This window comes from Salminus brasiliensis, chromosome 3 (assembly GCF_030463535.1).
Source record: "Salminus brasiliensis chromosome 3, fSalBra1.hap2, whole genome shotgun sequence".
Classification (NCBI taxonomy): Eukaryota; Metazoa; Chordata; class Actinopteri; order Characiformes; family Bryconidae; genus Salminus; species Salminus brasiliensis.
In genome coordinates, this window is record NC_132880.1 from 52,365,473 (window position 1) to 52,384,927 (window position 19,455).

A 19,455-nucleotide genomic window follows, 5' to 3' on the forward strand; every position below is an offset into this window, starting at 1 on the left:
ATTACTGGTTGATGCTGATAAGGGGAGTGAGCTATGTAGAAACATGTCAGGCACTCGGTATCAGGGGAGCAGGAGAGACCTGCTAAACCCCAAAGTTTAACTGTTCTTTGTAAATGCTTTGAATAGTGTACAGTTATCATGTTTTACTGGAAAGTGTTCAAATGGGGTGTCATGTCATTCCCAACTCTGCAATGTCCTGCCTTTGTCTAACCGCACATCATGATGGTTAACTGGAACATCTTAGTGATCAATGAATTAAGTACAATTAAATTCCAAGTTTGGAATTTATTTGTAGTTCCTGAATAAATTGATGTATTGTACAATGTACATTGTACAACACCCTGGTAAATCAGGAATTTTAGAGCATGACTGATACTTCATCCCCAGTACCATAAATAACTGTTTTTATCTGTATTTTATATTCCTGGCAAATTAGCTTAAACTTGGATATTCATTGGGTAAATACAGTAATTTTAGATGACACAAGCTCTTGTTGGAAACTGTAGTTTCCTTCCTTATTGAATTTCTAGCTCCCTGGCTGCTGCAACTAGAAAGTGTGACTCATATATGATCATTCTTTTTTAAATTCTTTGTCAGCTCTAAGTAAACATTTCTGACACTGTCATCTTTAGCCATCATATTTCAACATGTAAAAGCATTTGCAAATTACTGTTTCACAATTAGAACACTACAATTGTAAACATAAATGCAGTACATTGCATACAGTTTAGTATACACTAAACCGTTTTATACAGTAAATTGCTGTTCTATAGCTGCCAGTTACTGTGATTTTTAATAGTAATTTGCAGGTCAATTGCTGCCAGTTGGTGGCAATGACATTCACAGTACATTTCTACAGTGTTTCCATTAATTCAGCCTTGTCACTCCACTGCTGCGATCTCTCTTCATTGGCTTCCTGTAGCTGCTGCCCACATCAGATTCAAACCCCTGACTCTGGCCTACAAAGCCAAGAACGGACCAGCCCTTCTGTACTTGATGGCAATGATCAAAAGCCGATCTTCACCGAGAGCCCTTCCAGTTTCACCCCCTAAGATCTACGGAAGATCACTTGAACAACTTCACACCCTCCTGTACATTATTACAAGAAGTAGTCTGAATTGCCGTTATGTGGGACACTGCTTACTGTGATACACCTAAGCTTTCTTTGGTGTAGGTCCTCCTCAAATAAATGAAGGTAAATAAAACAACAACTATGGGTTAACGCAAGTTGTAATGGAAAAAATAACATGACTTGATTACAGTAAAAAAAAATATTCTGACAGGAGACAGCCCGTGTTAAGACGACCCAAAGGTCACAAATATTTTTTCATAAATAAAACATTACTGATACATCTTCTTTGGTTTAGACGAATGTTGACTAATTCCAAAATACATTCAATACATTTGCCTATAGGCTATGTAGTTTTAAACATTTCAGCTTAAATTGTAAGATGAATATGTTTATGAACTATAATGGAGTGTGGCCGTTGAACTGATATCTGGGTATCCTAATACTGTAGAGAACCGAACTGCAAACTTTGTTTCATGGAGGGAAACACTTTTTTGTTTAGCTGTTTTTGCAGAATTTTTAGCATAAGTTTCAAGTTTAATTTCTAAATTTAAAAAATTTTAATGGAATTCATTATGAAATGTTATGAAACTATGTCCTGAAAGTTAGTGGACTGTAAGTGAACTGCATCAAAAGTTTGCTGTTTTTTCCCCCACTCACTGAGCAAAAATTTTGGGAAAGCAGATGTGCTATGGAAATTTGCTTTGAACATCGATCTTTCTTTAATTGCTTAACTTATTACAAAATCCAATGAAACATTCAATGCTTTGTTCATTTGGTGACTTTATTCAGACATTGCGGTCTCAAAGAACAACTGCGTCGTTCGCCTGTTTCTTCTCATTCATGATTTAGCGGTACTTCTCAGCCAGACACCAGGCCAAGTTCTGGAGGAACTTGTCTACAGACACATGAACTTCAGGAGTGAAGTCGGCAGGGAACAACATCCCCACGACCACAATGATGTTGTGAGCCAGGATCTGAGGATAAAGAGAAAACAGAACAGTCGTGTCTAACTTGTATTGTCGATTGATTTTGATATTTGTAAGAACATTTATAAACATGCTGACTGATTTATCCTCCATAAACTTCATATACATTTTAGCTCCATATTTATGGGAATATTCCATGGGGAAATCTTTATTTGAAACCTTTCGTCGTGCTAAGAAAATGCTTACCTTGAAGTTGGCAGGGTCCACTCGCAGCTTGTAAGCGTGGAGTTCGCTGAGCTGGGACAAAGCTGCAGGTAGGTCTTCAATTTTGGCAACTGCCTCACCGACACCAGTCATGATGGTCTTTCCATGCTTCTTCACTGGAGCAGATCCAGGGCTCAGGTCAGCCCAGTGGGAGAAGTAGGTCTTGGTTTGGGGGTACACTGTGAGCATTCTGTTTGAGACAGTATTGATTAGGCAGGGGTCTAGATATCATCCCAAGAAAGCTATTGTAAAAATGTAGTACATAACAATATATATAACATATATAACTATATAACAAAATTATATGTACGACTAGTTTTGTTGAACGTATTCCCAAATTGCAACCCCCAAAAGCAAAAGAAGTGGAATTACCTGCCCAAAGCTTCAGCACCAATATCTTCAGCCTTGGAGGCGATTTTGGCCCAAAATGCCTTCACCACGGCCATGTCCTGGACAGTGAGACTCATTGTTACAACGTCTTCTCCTTCTCAGCTCAGGGTGTATTAAAAAAAATATATCCTGCTAAGTGGAGAACGACACCTTCTCCACTTATATATTAAATTATAAACTGACCCACCCAAGCAAACTATCTAAACCACACCTCTTTTACAAGTGAAGGCTGGCCTCCACCCAGTTTTACCAAGACCATGCCAATGTATTGCCTGGTATCATTTAGATAACTTTTTTTTTTGATAAATCTACATTACTGTATGTCCCCATACATGGTCAACAGGTTATATATGATTAATCGGTTTCTATGAAATGTTGGAGTTTCATGTCTTACCCTAAAAAAAGATTAAGATAAATAAAATTACATTTAAAAGCACAGAATCAAATGCGTAGTTACAGCCTAATGAGTAAGCATACGTTACAACAGGTTGTAAACTGTGGATATTGTGGTATGTAACGAAGAGAAAGACTGGTTTAAGAAAATATAAGTGTGGCGATTGTTGGTGTTGTGTGCAGTATGGTATTTTGCTATTTTGTTGAGTTCTCATTCTCCATACTTTCCTACCTCTGTCAATTTTTACATCCAAACATTAACATCTGCAAGTTTTAAATGGTATTTAACACTATAAAATACAATAATTAAGCACATAGGAGCACATTAACATGTATTTCCTATGCTTTTCATTAAGTAATACAGAATGCTTATTGTTCTGAAATCCTTCACATCTCATGTGTAAAACACACATGAATTCTATAGTTTAATATGTATAGCCATGTCCTTGTTCACACTGAGTTAGAACATCTCATGTAGCTTGATTCTCTGAATCGAGATAAGACTTCCACATAAAAAAATGTTCATGGCCAAATGCCAATCAGTCAGGTCCACTCCCTTCTGTGACGTCCAAAGACAAGTGAGCCAATCACCTCATACTCTGCTTAAAGGGTGGGGACGTTAAACACATCAATAAATTGAGCTCAAGATTTCTTTGAACAGCTTCAAGCAAGTAACTGAAGACAGTCTAAAACGTCAGTATGGTTGAGTGGACAGATGCCGAGCGCAGCGCCATCACTGGCCTGTGGGGAAAGATCAGTGTCGATGAAATCGGACCTCAGGCTCTATCCAGGTAAGTGACAATGATCAAACACTCTGCTGAGTTCTTGCCTTTTTGCGTATCGCGATTCCTTTAGGTGACCCGGTTGTTCGTAATTTCAGGCTTCTGATCGTTGCTCCCTGGGTACAGAGGCACTTCACTACCTTTGGTAATCTATCCAGCCCCGCTGCCATCATCGGCAACCCCAAGGTGGCTGCTCATGGCAAGGTCGTCATGGGTGGGCTGGAGAGAGCCATCAAGAACATGGACAACATCAAGGCTGCCTACGCTAGTCTGAGTGTGATGCACTCTGAGAAACTGCACGTGGATCCTGACAACTTCAGGGTAGGTTTCAGATGTCTTGCATCTTCAATGTCTTACGAAACATCTCACAATATCTTTAACCTTGTAACAGTCCATGGAGTTCAGTGTGAGAAGTATATGTGATAATGATGTTTGGAATTGTCCTCTCCAGCTTCTTGGTGACTGCATCACCGTATGTGTGGCCATGAAGTTCGGACCCTCTGTCTTCACCGCTGATGTGCAGGAGGCTTGGCAGAAGTTCTTGGCTGTTGTTGCATCTGCTCTGGGCAGGCAGTACCACTAGTGTCATTCTCAATGGAAAAACAGCTCAAGTTCAGCTTTAAAACCAATGCACAAAGAGATTGTTATGACAAAAAAATAAAACATGTTTGAAACGCAATTCAACTGAATAATCGACTGTTATTACGCATTACAACGCATTATAGATTATATTTATATAATACATTATTTATATATATATATATATATATATATATATATATATATATATATATATATATATATAATTATAGCATAATTAATTTCAACACTTCACAGCCACCCCTGACTGAAGTAAATTATGTGGTTTATCTGTGTAAATGTCTATTATTATCTGTGAGTTTGGAGTGTACTGAAAAATAGAAATTATTTTTATTTGGTTAGGGCTGTCATGATCCACTCGGTCTGACAATGAGGGGAGAACACTCGCAGGGGATGGACCAAAGCGAGGAGTTTATTGACAACAATAAACCATAAACAAACAGAAATGCAGCACCAATCACAAGGGATAAGGAAGAACTTAACAAAACCGTGACGAACAGAAGAACACAGCTGGGGCTGGTGAGGCACTAGGGCAGTGCTGGCTGCCGGGGCTGAGCCAGTACCGCTACTCAGAAACATAAACCTCCAAGCCGAGCCTGGGAAAGCTATGAACTAGGACATATAGAGGAGCGCTAGTCAGGCGCATTGAACTTACTAGACTTGAGGGCGTGAGGAGTCAGCCGCCAGACCTAGACGACTGATCCGGTCCGACGGTGAGGAGAGCCAACTGCTGAAACGAGCTGGAGAGTCGCTCACTCCTGGAGCTCCTGGACCCCAGCTCGCTGAACCTATGAAGCCTGGCGAGAGATCACCACAGACCTGCAGTAGCTCCCTAATGGGCTCCCTAATGGACCCTGAGGCAAAAGCAGCCTAGCTAGTTAGCTTCCCCTGCTAAGCTAGCTAGGTAGAGAGAGAGTCCTCTGTACGAGGATGGACTCTACAGACCAGACCGCTGAATCCTGAGTCTCTACCGTTAACTGAAGAACCTGGGTGCATGTGGAGTAATTCACGGCAACCAGCATAATTAATTAATTAATTAATTAATAAATAAATAAATAAATAAATAAATAAATAAATACACCAGCCCACAGATGTAACACATTAACCAAACAAAGAATAGTCACATGACAAACATAACCCTTTCAACATAAAAGTCTTTCCTTTGACTAAACATGACATGATTCATTAACATAGAGTTCATTTTCGCCTGTGAGCCGCGGCCCGGGACCGCCTTTGGGGGACTTGTGTCATTTATGCATACACAGGATATAATCGGTTTACATTTGGCCTATTCCTGTAAATCATTAAAAAGTATAGTTTATGTATAAAATAAATAAACTACATATAAATTAAAAACCAAAAAATATTATTAGGAAATTAGAAACTTATAAGGCATGAAAATGCAGGAAACTTCAAGACATTAAAGCGTTCAGATATTCAGTTGTAAAGAAATTATGCCAGTTAAACTGTATCAATAGTTTTGCATCACTGGAAAACCTAACTGCACTTCTTAATGAAATAACTATAAGACGTAAGCTTATATAGAGAAACTATAATTCAGTTCTTTTGCGTAATATAATGTTTAACGGATTAAAAAAATAATTATTGGAATGAGATTTTTGGTTGTACAACAATATGTATATAGTATTTAAGAGTGAGATCCTGTTACATCTGAAAATAAACTATCGTTGTATTTCGTTTCCCGATTGTTTCTGACACATAGCGATTTGCATACTGGGCGTGTCCTTCCCTCCTAGCGTACCCTAGGTCATTGAGTTCACTGTACCCCAGAGCCCATGATGTTTGATAAATGTGTACATTCCAATAGGATCCTTGAGTTAAATCAATATATTGCATGTTAGTTTAGTTGTAGTCGTTGGCAACTGGAGAGAGATTGAGGAATATTAATTGTTAGTTCAGAATCAGAAATACTTTATTGATTCCAGGAGGGAAACTGCAGTTGTTACAGTTGCAACCATTTGTGTAAAAATAAACACTCTATAAAATAATTTTAAAACAAAGAGAACAAAAAAAGTTGAATTGTTGCTAGTAACAAATGTAGAGTGTAAAGACCACCTGAAGGTCAGTAACATATTGTGTACATACATTTACATTACATTTACATTTAATGCATTTAGCAGACGCTCTTATCCAGAGCGACTTACAAAAGTGCTTTGCTATTTACTTAAGAATAACCTCAGCTAGTTTGAATAGGCTAAAATTCAAAGATACCTCTAAGTTTAGACACTACTAAACACAAGTCAATAGGATGAACACTCTGCTATTCGCCCAAGTATTCTTCTTACAGTTAATGGTAAAAGCATTAGGAGGTCTTAAAGCAGGCTGAAACACAGCAGAGTTCCAGTAATCTGTTGAAGATGCCAGTGAAAACTGGTGCTAATTGGTCGCAGTAGTGTTTTAGATTGGATGGAGAGACTGAGTCATGCCCCAGGCTTTCCTCACCTTCTGTCTGCTGAAGAGCCTGCAAACATCCTCCAAGCTGATGGAAAGATGAGCAGGGGACACAGGGAAGAGAGCCAGCGTGGGGGACAAGAGTGGTTGTCTTTTGTGTGTTCAAATCTGCAATAGAACTCATTCAGGCCATTGGTGAGCTGTCAGTCGATCAGGAGAAGGTGGAATTACACCAATCTTTCAACAGTGTTTGTAAAGTCTCACTTGCACAGAAATAAAAATGAGATTGCAGAAGAACTAAGTGTAACAAGGTAAGGACAAAACAAATATCCAAACAAATTACTTTCAATCAACTATTAAACTGTTTCTAATGTGTTACTTTCTTCACAAAATAATACTAAATTAGTGCAATTCTGCTGTAGAATGATCTTCAAGTTCATCTTTAATTAAGTCTTAGCCAACACCCTGACAAATACACAAATAGGAACCAAGTGCTCAAAAGACCTAACAGCATTAAACAGTCCTACAGACATCCATACATTTTTAACAAATACTACTTGAAGTTAAAGAACAAATGAAAAAACACTAAATTTACCATGTAGTTTGTAATGAGAAAATGAATGAAGCAATTAATCACAGCAACTTGCCAATATTTCTGTTACTGTGCAAAACACAAGTTAAATAAGATTTGCATTTTCTGAAGAAACATAGAAAAGAGCTGAAAGAAAAACATGAAGGGAAGAATAAGATCTTTCACAAAGGGTTGATTGGTTTTATCTATCTGTTACTGTTGGTTGCCAAGTGGTTGGAGTGATTAAGGAAGGAGGGGGGGTGTCTGTCAACTTTTAGGTGGGGGGGAGTCCAAATCTGACTTTGTGTGTGTGTTTGTGAGGGGCTGGTGTGTCTGAAAACCTTTGGGTCGAATAAGTACAAGGGGTGAGTGAAAGTGACGTGTGTTATGTCTCTATCCTTGTACAGTACCTGAAAGTTAGTTATGTTGTACAGTATGCGCATTCAACTTGCCTTGAAAAAGATTTTTTATAGTCAGGTAGAGCGACAAATGCAAAGTATAAATTGTCGTCCAGCTCCTCCAGCTAGAACAATGCACACAAAAAATGCATATGCAATAAAATTAAGTGTAGAATCTAATCACACATACTGTTAATAACGAAAATAAAGATGCATAAGGAGTTCATTCTGACATTTTAGCAGCTTGAAATAAAAAAGACTAGTGTTACTAGTGTTAACTGCGTTGCAATTGATCTAACCATTAAAGTTCGCTCAGATTTACTCACCCACATATATCAAAAATTCATTGGTATATGAAATGGTCGATTCAGAAGCTAATAGTGTACTAAATGTATTCAGTAACACTTAGAGAACCGTAGCTGTAGCTAATAAAATGTGATGTTAGCCAGCGGTTTCCATACATCATTTTTCTTTCACTCACGCAAAGGCAAGCAGATAAAGTAATGAGAGAAGATGGCTATTTGAATCGGGCAGCAAATTATTGTAATGTTAAGTCTACTATCCATCATGAAACCAAAGAACTATCTGAGAACTTGATTAATCCACTGGTAATGCTACCTAACATTCCACCATGTAATAACTACCAAAAGATGTGAGCTAGCTGGATCCCACAGCGAAGGTTTTCAACGAAACAATAAAACCTGAGCTCAGATATACGCGAATCAGAAAACTATTGCTGATGTTTTCTTAAATACAACAATTTGAAATCGCTAATCCAATAAAGCTAACCGGTGAATTGTGAACACTTCCCATAAAACAGTGTCATTCGACCAATGCACATCGCCGAGAAGTGAAAAATCTCCACACTTCGTTGTGCTTGGCATACAGCAAGTCTGCATGCATAGCACGTTTTATTGCCATTTTTTTTACAACACAGGCTATTTTATATCTTAAATCGTTTTATGTTTGATTGGAAATCAATGTATTTTTTACATATGAAATTATGAAACGTTTTTAAGTTATTTTATTATAATTGTTATTTTGTAGCATTTGTATTGGTCCATTCATAATGAAATGTTCACTCAATGTAAAGAACAACTGCCACATTTAAATGATGTAAACGCAACAAAAAAAATAAGATACAAGGTTTTTGCATGACAGCAAGTAAATGCATCAAAACTATGCTTACGATGTTTACTAGTAAAAATGTCAGAGCTACAAATCTTTCTTTCATTCTGCTTCATAGAGGAAATCCTCATTCAGATTACCTGACATTGTTCGCAGAAAGTCGGTTTTTTCTGTTTTCTGTTTAAGAAGGTTACATTGGAAATGCAATTTAATACAATATGTAAAACTATATTTTAAAAAAAGTGATACCTGCAGATTGATCAAATGTCAGCCCGGTTTCGACCACTGAGTAAACATATTGTGAGTTTATATTTTGCTGTAAAGATCGACACTTTTCCTCTAATCGCTTAACTTAATAACAAAACACAAGTAAAATATGCAATGCTTTGTTCATTTGGTGACTTTATTCAGACATTGCTGTCTCAAAGAACAATTGCGTCATTCGACTATTTCTTCCTATTGGTGGTTTAGCGGTACCTCTCAGCCAGACACCAGGCCAAGTTCTGTAGGAACTTGTCTACAGACACATGAACTTCAGGAGTGAAGTCGGCAGGGAACAACATTCCAACGACCACAATGATGTTGTGAGCCAGGATCTGAGGTTAAAGAGAAAATAGAACAGTCGTGAGTGTCTAACTTCTACTGTCATTTAATTTTGATGCTAACTGTAAAAAATAGGAACATGTTGACTGATTATCCTCCATAAACGTCATATACATTTTACTTAATATTTATTCATGATGGTAAATCTTTATTTACTTGTAAAAATAAATATCTGCAACCTTATTTCGTACTAAAGTGTTCGTACTAAAATGCTTACCTTGAAGTTGGCAGGGTCCACTCGCAGCTTGTAAGCGTGGAGTTCGCTGAGCTGGGACAAAGCTGCAGGTAGGTCCTCAATTTTGGCAACTGCCTCACCGACACCAGTCATGATGGTCTTTCCATGCTTCTTCACTGGAGCAGATCCAGGGCTCAGGTCAGCCCAGTGGGAGAAGTAGGTCTTGGTTTGGGGGTACACTGTGAGCATTCTGTTTGAGACAGTATTGATTAGGCAGGGGTCTAGATATCATCCCAAGAAAGCTATTGTAAAAATGTAGTACATAACAATATATATAACATATATAACTATATAACAATATCATATGACTAGTTTTGTTGAACGCATTCCTAAATTGCAACCCCCAACAGCAAAAGAAGTGGAATTACCTGCCCAAAGCTTCAGCACCAATATCTTCAGCCTTGGGGGCGATTTTGGCCCAAAATGCCTTCACCACGGCCATGTCCTGGACAGTGAGACTCATTTTTACGTCTTTTTCTTCTCAGCTCAGGATGTATTTAAAAAGTATCCTGCTTAACTTCGGCACGTTCTCCACTTATATATCAAATTATAAACGGACCCACCCAAGCAAACCATCTAAACCACACCTCTTTCAAACGTTAAGGCTGGCCTCCACCCATTTTAATCAACACCAAGCCAATGTATAGGCTGGTATCATTCAGATAAAATTTTTACATCATCACATATTGCATGTACAATCTACATACTACAGTGTTTATCCATATACAGCCGTGCAAGCCGTTATTGGCTTCATATGAATTTCTATGAAAATGTTTTATTTCTTACCAAAATAAAGTTCATTATTAAGATGCAAATTAAACTAAATTTAAAAGCAACGAATCAGATGTATAGTTACAATATGGTGATAAGACTTTCAAAAAACATCTTCATGGCCAAATGCCAATTAGTCAGGTTCACTCCCCTATGTTACGTCCAAAGACAAATGAGCCAATCATAGCACACTCTGTCTGAAGGGTGGGGACGTTAAACACATCAATAAATTGAGCTCAAGATTTCTTTGAACAGCTTCAAGCAAGTAACTGAAGACAGTCTAAAACGTCAGTATGGTTGAGTGGACAGATGCCGAGCGCAGCGCCATCACTGGCCTGTGGGGAAAGATCAGTGTCGATGAAATCGGACCTCAGGCTCTATCCAGGTAAGTGACAATGATCAAACACTCTGCTGAGTTCTTGCCTTTTTGCGTATCGCGATTCCTTTAGGTGACCCGGTTGTTCGTAATTTCAGGCTTCTGATCGTTGCTCCCTGGGTACAGAGGCACTTCACTACCTTTGGTAATCTATCCAGCCCCGCTGCCATCATCGGCAACCCCAAGGTGGCTGCTCATGGCAAGGTCGTCATGGGTGGGCTGGAGAGAGCCATCAAGAACATGGACAACATCAAGGCTGCCTACGCTAGTCTGAGTGTGATGCACTCTGAGAAACTGCACGTGGATCCTGACAACTTCAGGGTAGGTTTCAGATGTCTTGCATCTTCAATGTCTTACGAAACATCTCACAATATCTTTAACCTTGTAACAGTCCATGGAGTTCAGTGTGAGAAGTATATGTGATAATGATGTTTGGAATTGTCCTCTCCAGCTTCTTGGTGACTGCATCACCGTATGTGTGGCCATGAAGTTCGGACCCTCTGTCTTCACCGCTGATGTGCAGGAGGCTTGGCAGAAGTTCTTGGCTGTTGTTGCATCTGCTCTGGGCAGGCAGTACCACTAGTGTCATTCTCAATGGAAAAACAGCTCAAGTTCAGCTTTAAAACCAATGCACAAAGAGATTGTTATGACAAAAAAATAAAACATGTTTGAAACGCAATTCAACTGAATAATCGACTGTTATTACGCATTACAACGCATTATAGATTATATTTATATAATACATTATTTATATATATATATATATATATATATATATATATATATATATATATATATAATTATAGCATAATTAATTTCAACACTTCACAGCCACCCCTGACTGAAGTAAATTATGTGGTTTATCTGTGTAAATGTCTATTATTATCTGTGAGTTTGGAGTGTACTGAAAAATAGAAATTATTTTTATTTGGTTAGGGCTGTCATGATCCACTCGGTCTGACAATGAGGGGAGAACACTCGCAGGGGATGGACCAAAGCGAGGAGTTTATTGACAACAATAAACCATAAACAAACAGAAATGCAGCACCAATCACAAGGGATAAGGAAGAACTTAACAAAACCGTGACGAACAGAAGAACACAGCTGGGGCTGGTGAGGCACTAGGGCAGTGCTGGCTGCCGGGGCTGAGCCAGTACCGCTACTCAGAAACATAAACCTCCAAGCCGAGCCTGGGAAAGCTATGAACTAGGACATATAGAGGAGCGCTAGTCAGGCGCATTGAACTTACTAGACTTGAGGGCGTGAGGAGTCAGCCGCCAGACCTAGACGACTGATCCGGTCCGACGGTGAGGAGAGCCAACTGCTGAAACGAGCTGGAGAGTCGCTCACTCCTGGAGCTCCTGGACCCCAGCTCGCTGAACCTATGAAGCCTGGCGAGAGATCACCACAGACCTGCAGTAGCTCCCTAATGGGCTCCCTAATGGACCCTGAGGCAAAAGCAGCCTAGCTAGTTAGCTTCCCCTGCTAAGCTAGCTAGGTAGAGAGAGAGTCCTCTGTACGAGGATGGACTCTACAGACCAGACCGCTGAATCCTGAGTCTCTACCGTTAACTGAAGAACCTGGGTGCATGTGGAGTAATTCACGGCAACCAGCATAATTAATTAATTAATTAATTAATTAATAAATAAATAAATAAATAAATAAATAAATACACCAGCCCACAGATGTAACACATTAACCAAACAAAGAATAGTCACATGACAAACATAACCCTTTCAACATAAAAGTCTTTCCTTTGACTAAACATGACATGATTCATTAACATAGAGTTCATTTTCGCCTGTGAGCCGCGGCCCGGGACCGCCTTTGGGGGACTTGTGTCATTTATGCATACACAGGATATAATCGGTTTACATTTGGCCTATTCCTGTAAATCATTAAAAAGTATAGTTTATGTATAAAATAAATAAACTACATATAAATTAAAAACCAAAAAATATTATTAGGAAATTAGAAACTTATAAGGCATGAAAATGCAGGAAACTTCAAGACATTAAAGCGTTCAGATATTCAGTTGTAAAGAAATTATGCCAGTTAAACTGTATCAATAGTTTTGCATCACTGGAAAACCTAACTGCACTTCTTAATGAAATAACTATAAGACGTAAGCTTATATAGAGAAACTATAATTCAGTTCTTTTGCGTAATATAATGTTTAACGGATTAAAAAAATAATTATTGGAATGAGATTTTTGGTTGTACAACAATATGTATATAGTATTTAAGAGTGAGATCCTGTTACATCTGAAAATAAACTATCGTTGTATTTCGTTTCCCGATTGTTTCTGACACATAGCGATTTGCATACTGGGCGTGTCCTTCCCTCCTAGCGTACCCTAGGTCATTGAGTTCACTGTACCCCAGAGCCCATGATGTTTGATAAATGTGTACATTCCAATAGGATCCTTGAGTTAAATCAATATATTGCATGTTAGTTTAGTTGTAGTCGTTGGCAACTGGAGAGAGATTGAGGAATATTAATTGTTAGTTCAGAATCAGAAATACTTTATTGATTCCAGGAGGGAAACTGCAGTTGTTACAGTTGCAACCATTTGTGTAAAAATAAACACTCTATAAAATAATTTTAAAACAAAGAGAACAAAAAAAGTTGAATTGTTGCTAGTAACAAATGTAGAGTGTAAAGACCACCTGAAGGTCAGTAACATATTGTGTACATACATTTACATTACATTTACATTTAATGCATTTAGCAGACGCTCTTATCCAGAGCGACTTACAAAAGTGCTTTGCTATTTACTTAAGAATAACCTCAGCTAGTTTGAATAGGCTAAAATTCAAAGATACCTCTAAGTTTAGACACTACTAAACACAAGTCAATAGGATGAACACTCTGCTATTCGCCCAAGTATTCTTCTTACAGTTAATGGTAAAAGCATTAGGAGGTCTTAAAGCAGGCTGAAACACAGCAGAGTTCCAGTAATCTGTTGAAGATGCCAGTGAAAACTGGTGCTAATTGGTCGCAGTAGTGTTTTAGATTGGATGGAGAGACTGAGTCATGCCCCAGGCTTTCCTCACCTTCTGTCTGCTGAAGAGCCTGCAAACATCCTCCAAGCTGATGGAAAGATGAGCAGGGGACACAGGGAAGAGAGCCAGCGTGGGGGACAAGAGTGGTTGTCTTTTGTGTGTTCAAATCTGCAATAGAACTCATTCAGGCCATTGGTGAGCTGTCAGTCGATCAGGAGAAGGTGGAATTACACCAATCTTTCAACAGTGTTTGTAAAGTCTCACTTGCACAGAAATAAAAATGAGATTGCAGAAGAACTAAGTGTAACAAGGTAAGGACAAAACAAATATCCAAACAAATTACTTTCAATCAACTATTAAACTGTTTCTAATGTGTTACTTTCTTCACAAAATAATACTAAATTAGTGCAATTCTGCTGTAGAATGATCTTCAAGTTCATCTTTAATTAAGTCTTAGCCAACACCCTGACAAATACACAAATAGGAACCAAGTGCTCAAAAGACCTAACAGCATTAAACAGTCCTACAGACATCCATACATTTTTAACAAATACTACTTGAAGTTAAAGAACAAATGAAAAAACACTAAATTTACCATGTAGTTTGTAATGAGAAAATGAATGAAGCAATTAATCACAGCAACTTGCCAATATTTCTGTTACTGTGCAAAACACAAGTTAAATAAGATTTGCATTTTCTGAAGAAACATAGAAAAGAGCTGAAAGAAAAACATGAAGGGAAGAATAAGATCTTTCACAAAGGGTTGATTGGTTTTATCTATCTGTTACTGTTGGTTGCCAAGTGGTTGGAGTGATTAAGGAAGGAGGGGGGGTGTCTGTCAACTTTTAGGTGGGGGGGAGTCCAAATCTGACTTTGTGTGTGTGTTTGTGAGGGGCTGGTGTGTCTGAAAACCTTTGGGTCGAATAAGTACAAGGGGTGAGTGAAAGTGACGTGTGTTATGTCTCTATCCTTGTACAGTACCTGAAAGTTAGTTATGTTGTACAGTATGCGCATTCAACTTGCCTTGAAAAAGATTTTTTATAGTCAGGTAGAGCGACAAATGCAAAGTATAAATTGTCGTCCAGCTCCTCCAGCTAGAACAATGCACACAAAAAATGCATATGCAATAAAATTAAGTGTAGAATCTAATCACACATACTGTTAATAACGAAAATAAAGATGCATAAGGAGTTCATTCTGACATTTTAGCAGCTTGAAATAAAAAAGACTAGTGTTACTAGTGTTAACTGCGTTGCAATTGATCTAACCATTAAAGTTCGCTCAGATTTACTCACCCACATATATCAAAAATTCATTGGTATATGAAATGGTCGATTCAGAAGCTAATAGTGTACTAAATGTATTCAGTAACACTTAGAGAACCGTAGCTGTAGCTAATAAAATGTGATGTTAGCCAGCGGTTTCCATACATCATTTTTCTTTCACTCACGCAAAGGCAAGCAGATAAAGTAATGAGAGAAGATGGCTATTTGAATCGGGCAGCAAATTATTGTAATGTTAAGTCTACTATCCATCATGAAACCAAAGAACTATCTGAGAACTTGATTAATCCACTGGTAATGCTACCTAACATTCCACCATGTAATAACTACCAAAAGATGTGAGCTAGCTGGATCCCACAGCGAAGGTTTTCAACGAAACAATAAAACCTGAGCTCAGATATACGCGAATCAGAAAACTATTGCTGATGTTTTCTTAAATACAACAATTTGAAATCGCTAATCCAATAAAGCTAACCGGTGAATTGTGAACACTTCCCATAAAACAGTGTCATTCGACCAATGCACATCGCCGAGAAGTGAAAAATCTCCACACTTCGTTGTGCTTGGCATACAGCAAGTCTGCATGCATAGCACGTTTTATTGCCATTTTTTTTACAACACAGGCTATTTTATATCTTAAATCGTTTTATGTTTGATTGGAAATCAATGTATTTTTTACATATGAAATTATGAAACGTTTTTAAGTTATTTTATTATAATTGTTATTTTGTAGCATTTGTATTGGTCCATTCATAATGAAATGTTCACTCAATGTAAAGAACAACTGCCACATTTAAATGATGTAAACGCAACAAAAAAAATAAGATACAAGGTTTTTGCATGACAGCAAGTAAATGCATCAAAACTATGCTTACGATGTTTACTAGTAAAAATGTCAGAGCTACAAATCTTTCTTTCATTCTGCTTCATAGAGGAAATCCTCATTCAGATTACCTGACATTGTTCGCAGAAAGTCGGTTTTTTCTGTTTTCTGTTTAAGAAGGTTACATTGGAAATGCAATTTAATACAATATGTAAAACTATATTTTAAAAAAAGTGATACCTGCAGATTGATCAAATGTCAGCCCGGTTTCGACCACTGAGTAAACATATTGTGAGTTTATATTTTGCTGTAAAGATCGACACTTTTCCTCTAATCGCTTAACTTAATAACAAAACACAAGTAAAATATGCAATGCTTTGTTCATTTGGTGACTTTATTCAGACATTGCTGTCTCAAAGAACAATTGCGTCATTCGACTATTTCTTCCTATTGGTGGTTTAGCGGTACCTCTCAGCCAGACACCAGGCCAAGTTCTGTAGGAACTTGTCTACAGACACATGAACTTCAGGAGTGAAGTCGGCAGGGAACAACATTCCAACGACCACAATGATGTTGTGAGCCAGGATCTGAGGTTAAAGAGAAAATAGAACAGTCGTGAGTGTCTAACTTCTACTGTCATTTAATTTTGATGCTAACTGTAAAAAATAGGAACATGTTGACTGATTATCCTCCATAAACGTCATATACATTTTACTTAATATTTATTCATGATGGTAAATCTTTATTTACTTGTAAAAATAAATATCTGCAACCTTATTTCGTACTAAAGTGTTCGTACTAAAATGCTTACCTTGAAGTTGGCAGGGTCCACTCGCAGCTTGTAAGCGTGGAGTTCGCTGAGCTGGGACAAAGCTGCAGGTAGGTCCTCAATTTTGGCAACTGCCTCACCGACACCAGTCATGATGGTCTTTCCATGCTTCTTCACTGGAGCAGATCCAGGGCTCAGGTCAGCCCAGTGGGAGAAGTAGGTCTTGGTTTGGGGGTACACTGTGAGCATTCTGTTTGAGACAGTATTGATTAGGCAGGGGTCTAGATATCATCCCAAGAAAGCTATTGTAAAAATGTAGTACATAACAATATATATAACATATATAACTATATAACAATATCATATGACTAGTTTTGTTGAACGCATTCCTAAATTGCAACCCCCAACAGCAAAAGAAGTGGAATTACCTGCCCAAAGCTTCAGCACCAATATCTTCAGCCTTGGGGGCGATTTTGGCCCAAAATGCCTTCACCACGGCCATGTCCTGGACAGTGAGACTCATTTTTACGTCTTTTTCTTCTCAGCTCAGGATGTATTTAAAAAGTATCCTGCTTAACTTCGGCACGTTCTCCACTTATATATCAAATTATAAACGGACCCACCCAAGCAAACCATCTAAACCACACCTCTTTCAAACGTTAAGGCTGGCCTCCACCCATTTTAATCAACACCAAGCCAATGTATAGGCTGGTATCATTCAGATAAAATTTTTACATCATCACATATTGCATGTACAATCTACATACTACAGTGTTTATCCATATACAGCCGTGCAAGCCGTTATTGGCTTCATATGAATTTCTATGAAAATGTTTTATTTCTTACCAAAATAAAGTTCATTATTAAGATGCAAATTAAACTAAATTTAAAAGCAACGAATCAGATGTATAGTTACAATATGGTGATAAGACTTTCAAAAAACATCTTCATGGCCAAATGCCAATTAGTCAGGTTCACTCCCCTATGTTACGTCCAAAGACAAATGAGCCAATCATAGCACACTCTGTCTGAAGGGTGGGGACGTTAAACACGTCAATAAATTGAGCTCAAGATTTCTTTGAACAGCTTCAAGCAAGTAACTGAAGACAGTCTAAAACGTCAGTATGGTTGAGTGGACAGATGCCGAGCGCAGCGCCATCACTGGCCTGTGGGGAAAGATCAGTGTCGATGAAATCGGACCTCAGGCTCTATCCAGGTAAGTGACAATGATCAAACACTCTGCTGAGTTCTTGCCTTTTTGCGTATCGCGATTCCTTTAGGTGACCCGGTTGTTCGTAATTTCAGGCTTCTGATCGTTGCTCCCTGGGTACAGAGGCACTTCACTACCTTTGGTAATCTATCCAGCCCCGCTGCCATCATCGGCAACCCCAAGGTGGCTGCTCATGGCAAGGTCGTCATGGGTGGGCTGGAGAGAGCCATCAAGAACATGGACAACATCAAGGCTGCCTACTCTAGTCTGAGTGTGATGCACTCTGAGAAACTGCACGTAGATCCTGACAACTTCAGGGTAGGTTTCAGATCTAGCATCTTCAATGTCTTACGAAACATCTCACAATATCTTTAACCTTGTAACAGTCCATGGAGTTCAGTGTGAGAAGTATGTGATAATGATGTTTGGAATTGTCCTCTCCAGCTTCTTGGTGACTGCATCACCGTATGTGTGGCCATGAAGTTCGGACCCTCTGTCTTCACCGCTGATGTGCAGGAGGCTTGGCAGAAGTTCTTGGCTGTTGTTGCATCTGCTCTGGGCAGGCAGTACCACTAGTGTCATTCTCAATGGAAAAACAGCTCAAGTTCAGCTTTAAAACCAATGCACAAAGCTGTTGACCAAAGATATTGTTCTGACAAGTAAATAAAACTATCTGAAACGCAATTTAACTGAATAGCCGACTGTTTATTGTGATATATTGCGTGAACTGCCAACGCAGAAAATTATGCATAATTCATTTCAACAACACTTCCCAGCCACCACTGATTGCAGTAAGGACTGCTTTTCTCAATGTGCCCTTTATGAGCATTTTACATAGGTATAGTAAGCTCTAGTTATACACAGATGCAACCTAACAAGGACATGATTTTACATTTAACAGTTTAGAGTTTAGAGCCTCTGTCTGTCATTCATTAAAATAATTGTTTTTCTGTCAAACACACATTTTTAATTCCTGTATCCCAGTGTCAATGTGAATGAAAAGAAAAGCTACAAAATAGAAAGATTAAATAGTACTGTAGATGTATTTGAAATTCACAAGGTATGAGAAGGCTGTAAAATAACATTTAGAATTTTGGATATTCCATTGAGCAATAGTGCATCAGTTGCGAAGAAATGGTGCCAGTTAACTATATCAATAGCTCTGCTATCTGTCGGGTCCGCGTCGTCGCGGTCCACAGGCTTCAGGGTCAAGGACTCTTATGTTCATGTTCATGTCACGGACGTTTAAGTTCTGGATTCACGTTCACGTCACTCACTGGACTTTTAGGTTGACAACCCTCCATGCACAACGTCATGTTTATTCACGTGTGTTTCATTTACGTTTATTGCATGTTTTGGGTCACCTGAGAGCTTGGGTATATAGGGAGCAAACGCGAGCTTCCCCTCGCCGAGAATTACGGTTTCCATGCCGACCTGGAGTGG

General features: G+C 38.5%; 6 protein-coding genes across 9 annotated transcripts; 3 read left to right on the plus strand and 3 right to left on the minus strand.

The window, feature by feature from the left end:
• Nucleotides 1-1,835: 1,835 nt before the first annotated feature.
• Nucleotides 1,836-3,395, minus strand: LOC140552359 (hemoglobin subunit alpha-like). The gene is made up of 3 exons (XM_072676578.1): nt 2,635-3,395; nt 2,245-2,452; nt 1,836-2,046 (listed from the first exon to the last, which is right to left on the minus strand). Exons 1-3 carry the CDS (start codon nt 2,727-2,729, stop codon nt 1,918-1,920), a joined length of 432 nt encoding a protein of 143 aa, XP_072532679.1. The 5' UTR covers nt 2,730-3,395; the 3' UTR covers nt 1,836-1,917.
• Nucleotides 3,396-3,661: 266 nt separating this feature from the next.
• LOC140552354 (hemoglobin subunit beta-like) lies at nt 3,662-4,506 on the plus strand. Its single transcript, XM_072676574.1, has 3 exons — nt 3,662-3,836; nt 3,926-4,148; nt 4,279-4,506. The coding sequence occupies exons 1-3, from the start codon at nt 3,745-3,747 to the stop codon at nt 4,408-4,410; spliced, it is 447 nt and encodes a 148-aa protein (XP_072532675.1). The 5' UTR covers nt 3,662-3,744; the 3' UTR covers nt 4,411-4,506.
• Nucleotides 4,507-5,486: 980 nt separating this feature from the next.
• On the plus strand, nt 5,487-11,600 carry LOC140552352 (hemoglobin subunit beta-like). 3 transcript variants are annotated; one of them, XM_072676569.1, is made up of 6 exons: nt 5,487-7,150; nt 9,408-9,560; nt 9,764-9,824; nt 10,125-10,930; nt 11,020-11,242; nt 11,373-11,600. In XM_072676569.1, the coding sequence occupies exons 4-6, from the start codon at nt 10,839-10,841 to the stop codon at nt 11,502-11,504; spliced, it is 447 nt and encodes a 148-aa protein (XP_072532670.1). In that variant the 5' UTR covers nt 5,487-7,150; nt 9,408-9,560; nt 9,764-9,824; nt 10,125-10,838; the 3' UTR covers nt 11,505-11,600. The 3 variants fall into 3 exon arrangements, with proteins under 3 accessions (XP_072532670.1, XP_072532669.1, XP_072532672.1); XM_072676568.1 differs by having other exon boundaries at nt 9,764-10,930; XM_072676571.1 differs by lacking the exons at nt 5,487-7,150; nt 9,408-9,560 and having other exon boundaries at nt 9,680-10,930.
• On the minus strand, nt 9,281-11,700 carry LOC140552360 (hemoglobin subunit alpha-like). Its single transcript, XM_072676579.1, has 3 exons — nt 10,143-11,700; nt 9,757-9,964; nt 9,281-9,532 (listed from the first exon to the last, which is right to left on the minus strand). Exons 1-3 carry the CDS (start codon nt 10,235-10,237, stop codon nt 9,404-9,406), a joined length of 432 nt encoding a protein of 143 aa, XP_072532680.1. The 5' UTR covers nt 10,238-11,700; the 3' UTR covers nt 9,281-9,403.
• Nucleotides 11,701-12,583: 883 nt separating this feature from the next.
• On the plus strand, nt 12,584-18,696 carry LOC140552353 (hemoglobin subunit beta-like). 2 transcript variants are annotated; one of them, XM_072676573.1, is made up of 7 exons: nt 12,584-14,238; nt 16,496-16,648; nt 16,852-16,912; nt 17,213-17,314; nt 17,889-18,018; nt 18,108-18,330; nt 18,457-18,696. In XM_072676573.1, the coding sequence occupies exons 5-7, from the start codon at nt 17,927-17,929 to the stop codon at nt 18,586-18,588; spliced, it is 447 nt and encodes a 148-aa protein (XP_072532674.1). In that variant the 5' UTR covers nt 12,584-14,238; nt 16,496-16,648; nt 16,852-16,912; nt 17,213-17,314; nt 17,889-17,926; the 3' UTR covers nt 18,589-18,696. The 2 variants fall into 2 exon arrangements, with proteins under 2 accessions (XP_072532674.1, XP_072532673.1); XM_072676572.1 differs by lacking the exon at nt 12,584-14,238 and having other exon boundaries at nt 16,492-16,648; nt 16,852-17,314.
• LOC140552361 (hemoglobin subunit alpha-like) lies at nt 16,369-17,877 on the minus strand. Its single transcript, XM_072676580.1, has 3 exons — nt 17,231-17,877; nt 16,845-17,052; nt 16,369-16,620 (listed from the first exon to the last, which is right to left on the minus strand). Exons 1-3 carry the CDS (start codon nt 17,323-17,325, stop codon nt 16,492-16,494), a joined length of 432 nt encoding a protein of 143 aa, XP_072532681.1. The 5' UTR covers nt 17,326-17,877; the 3' UTR covers nt 16,369-16,491.
• Nucleotides 18,697-19,455: the final 759 nt, after the last annotated feature.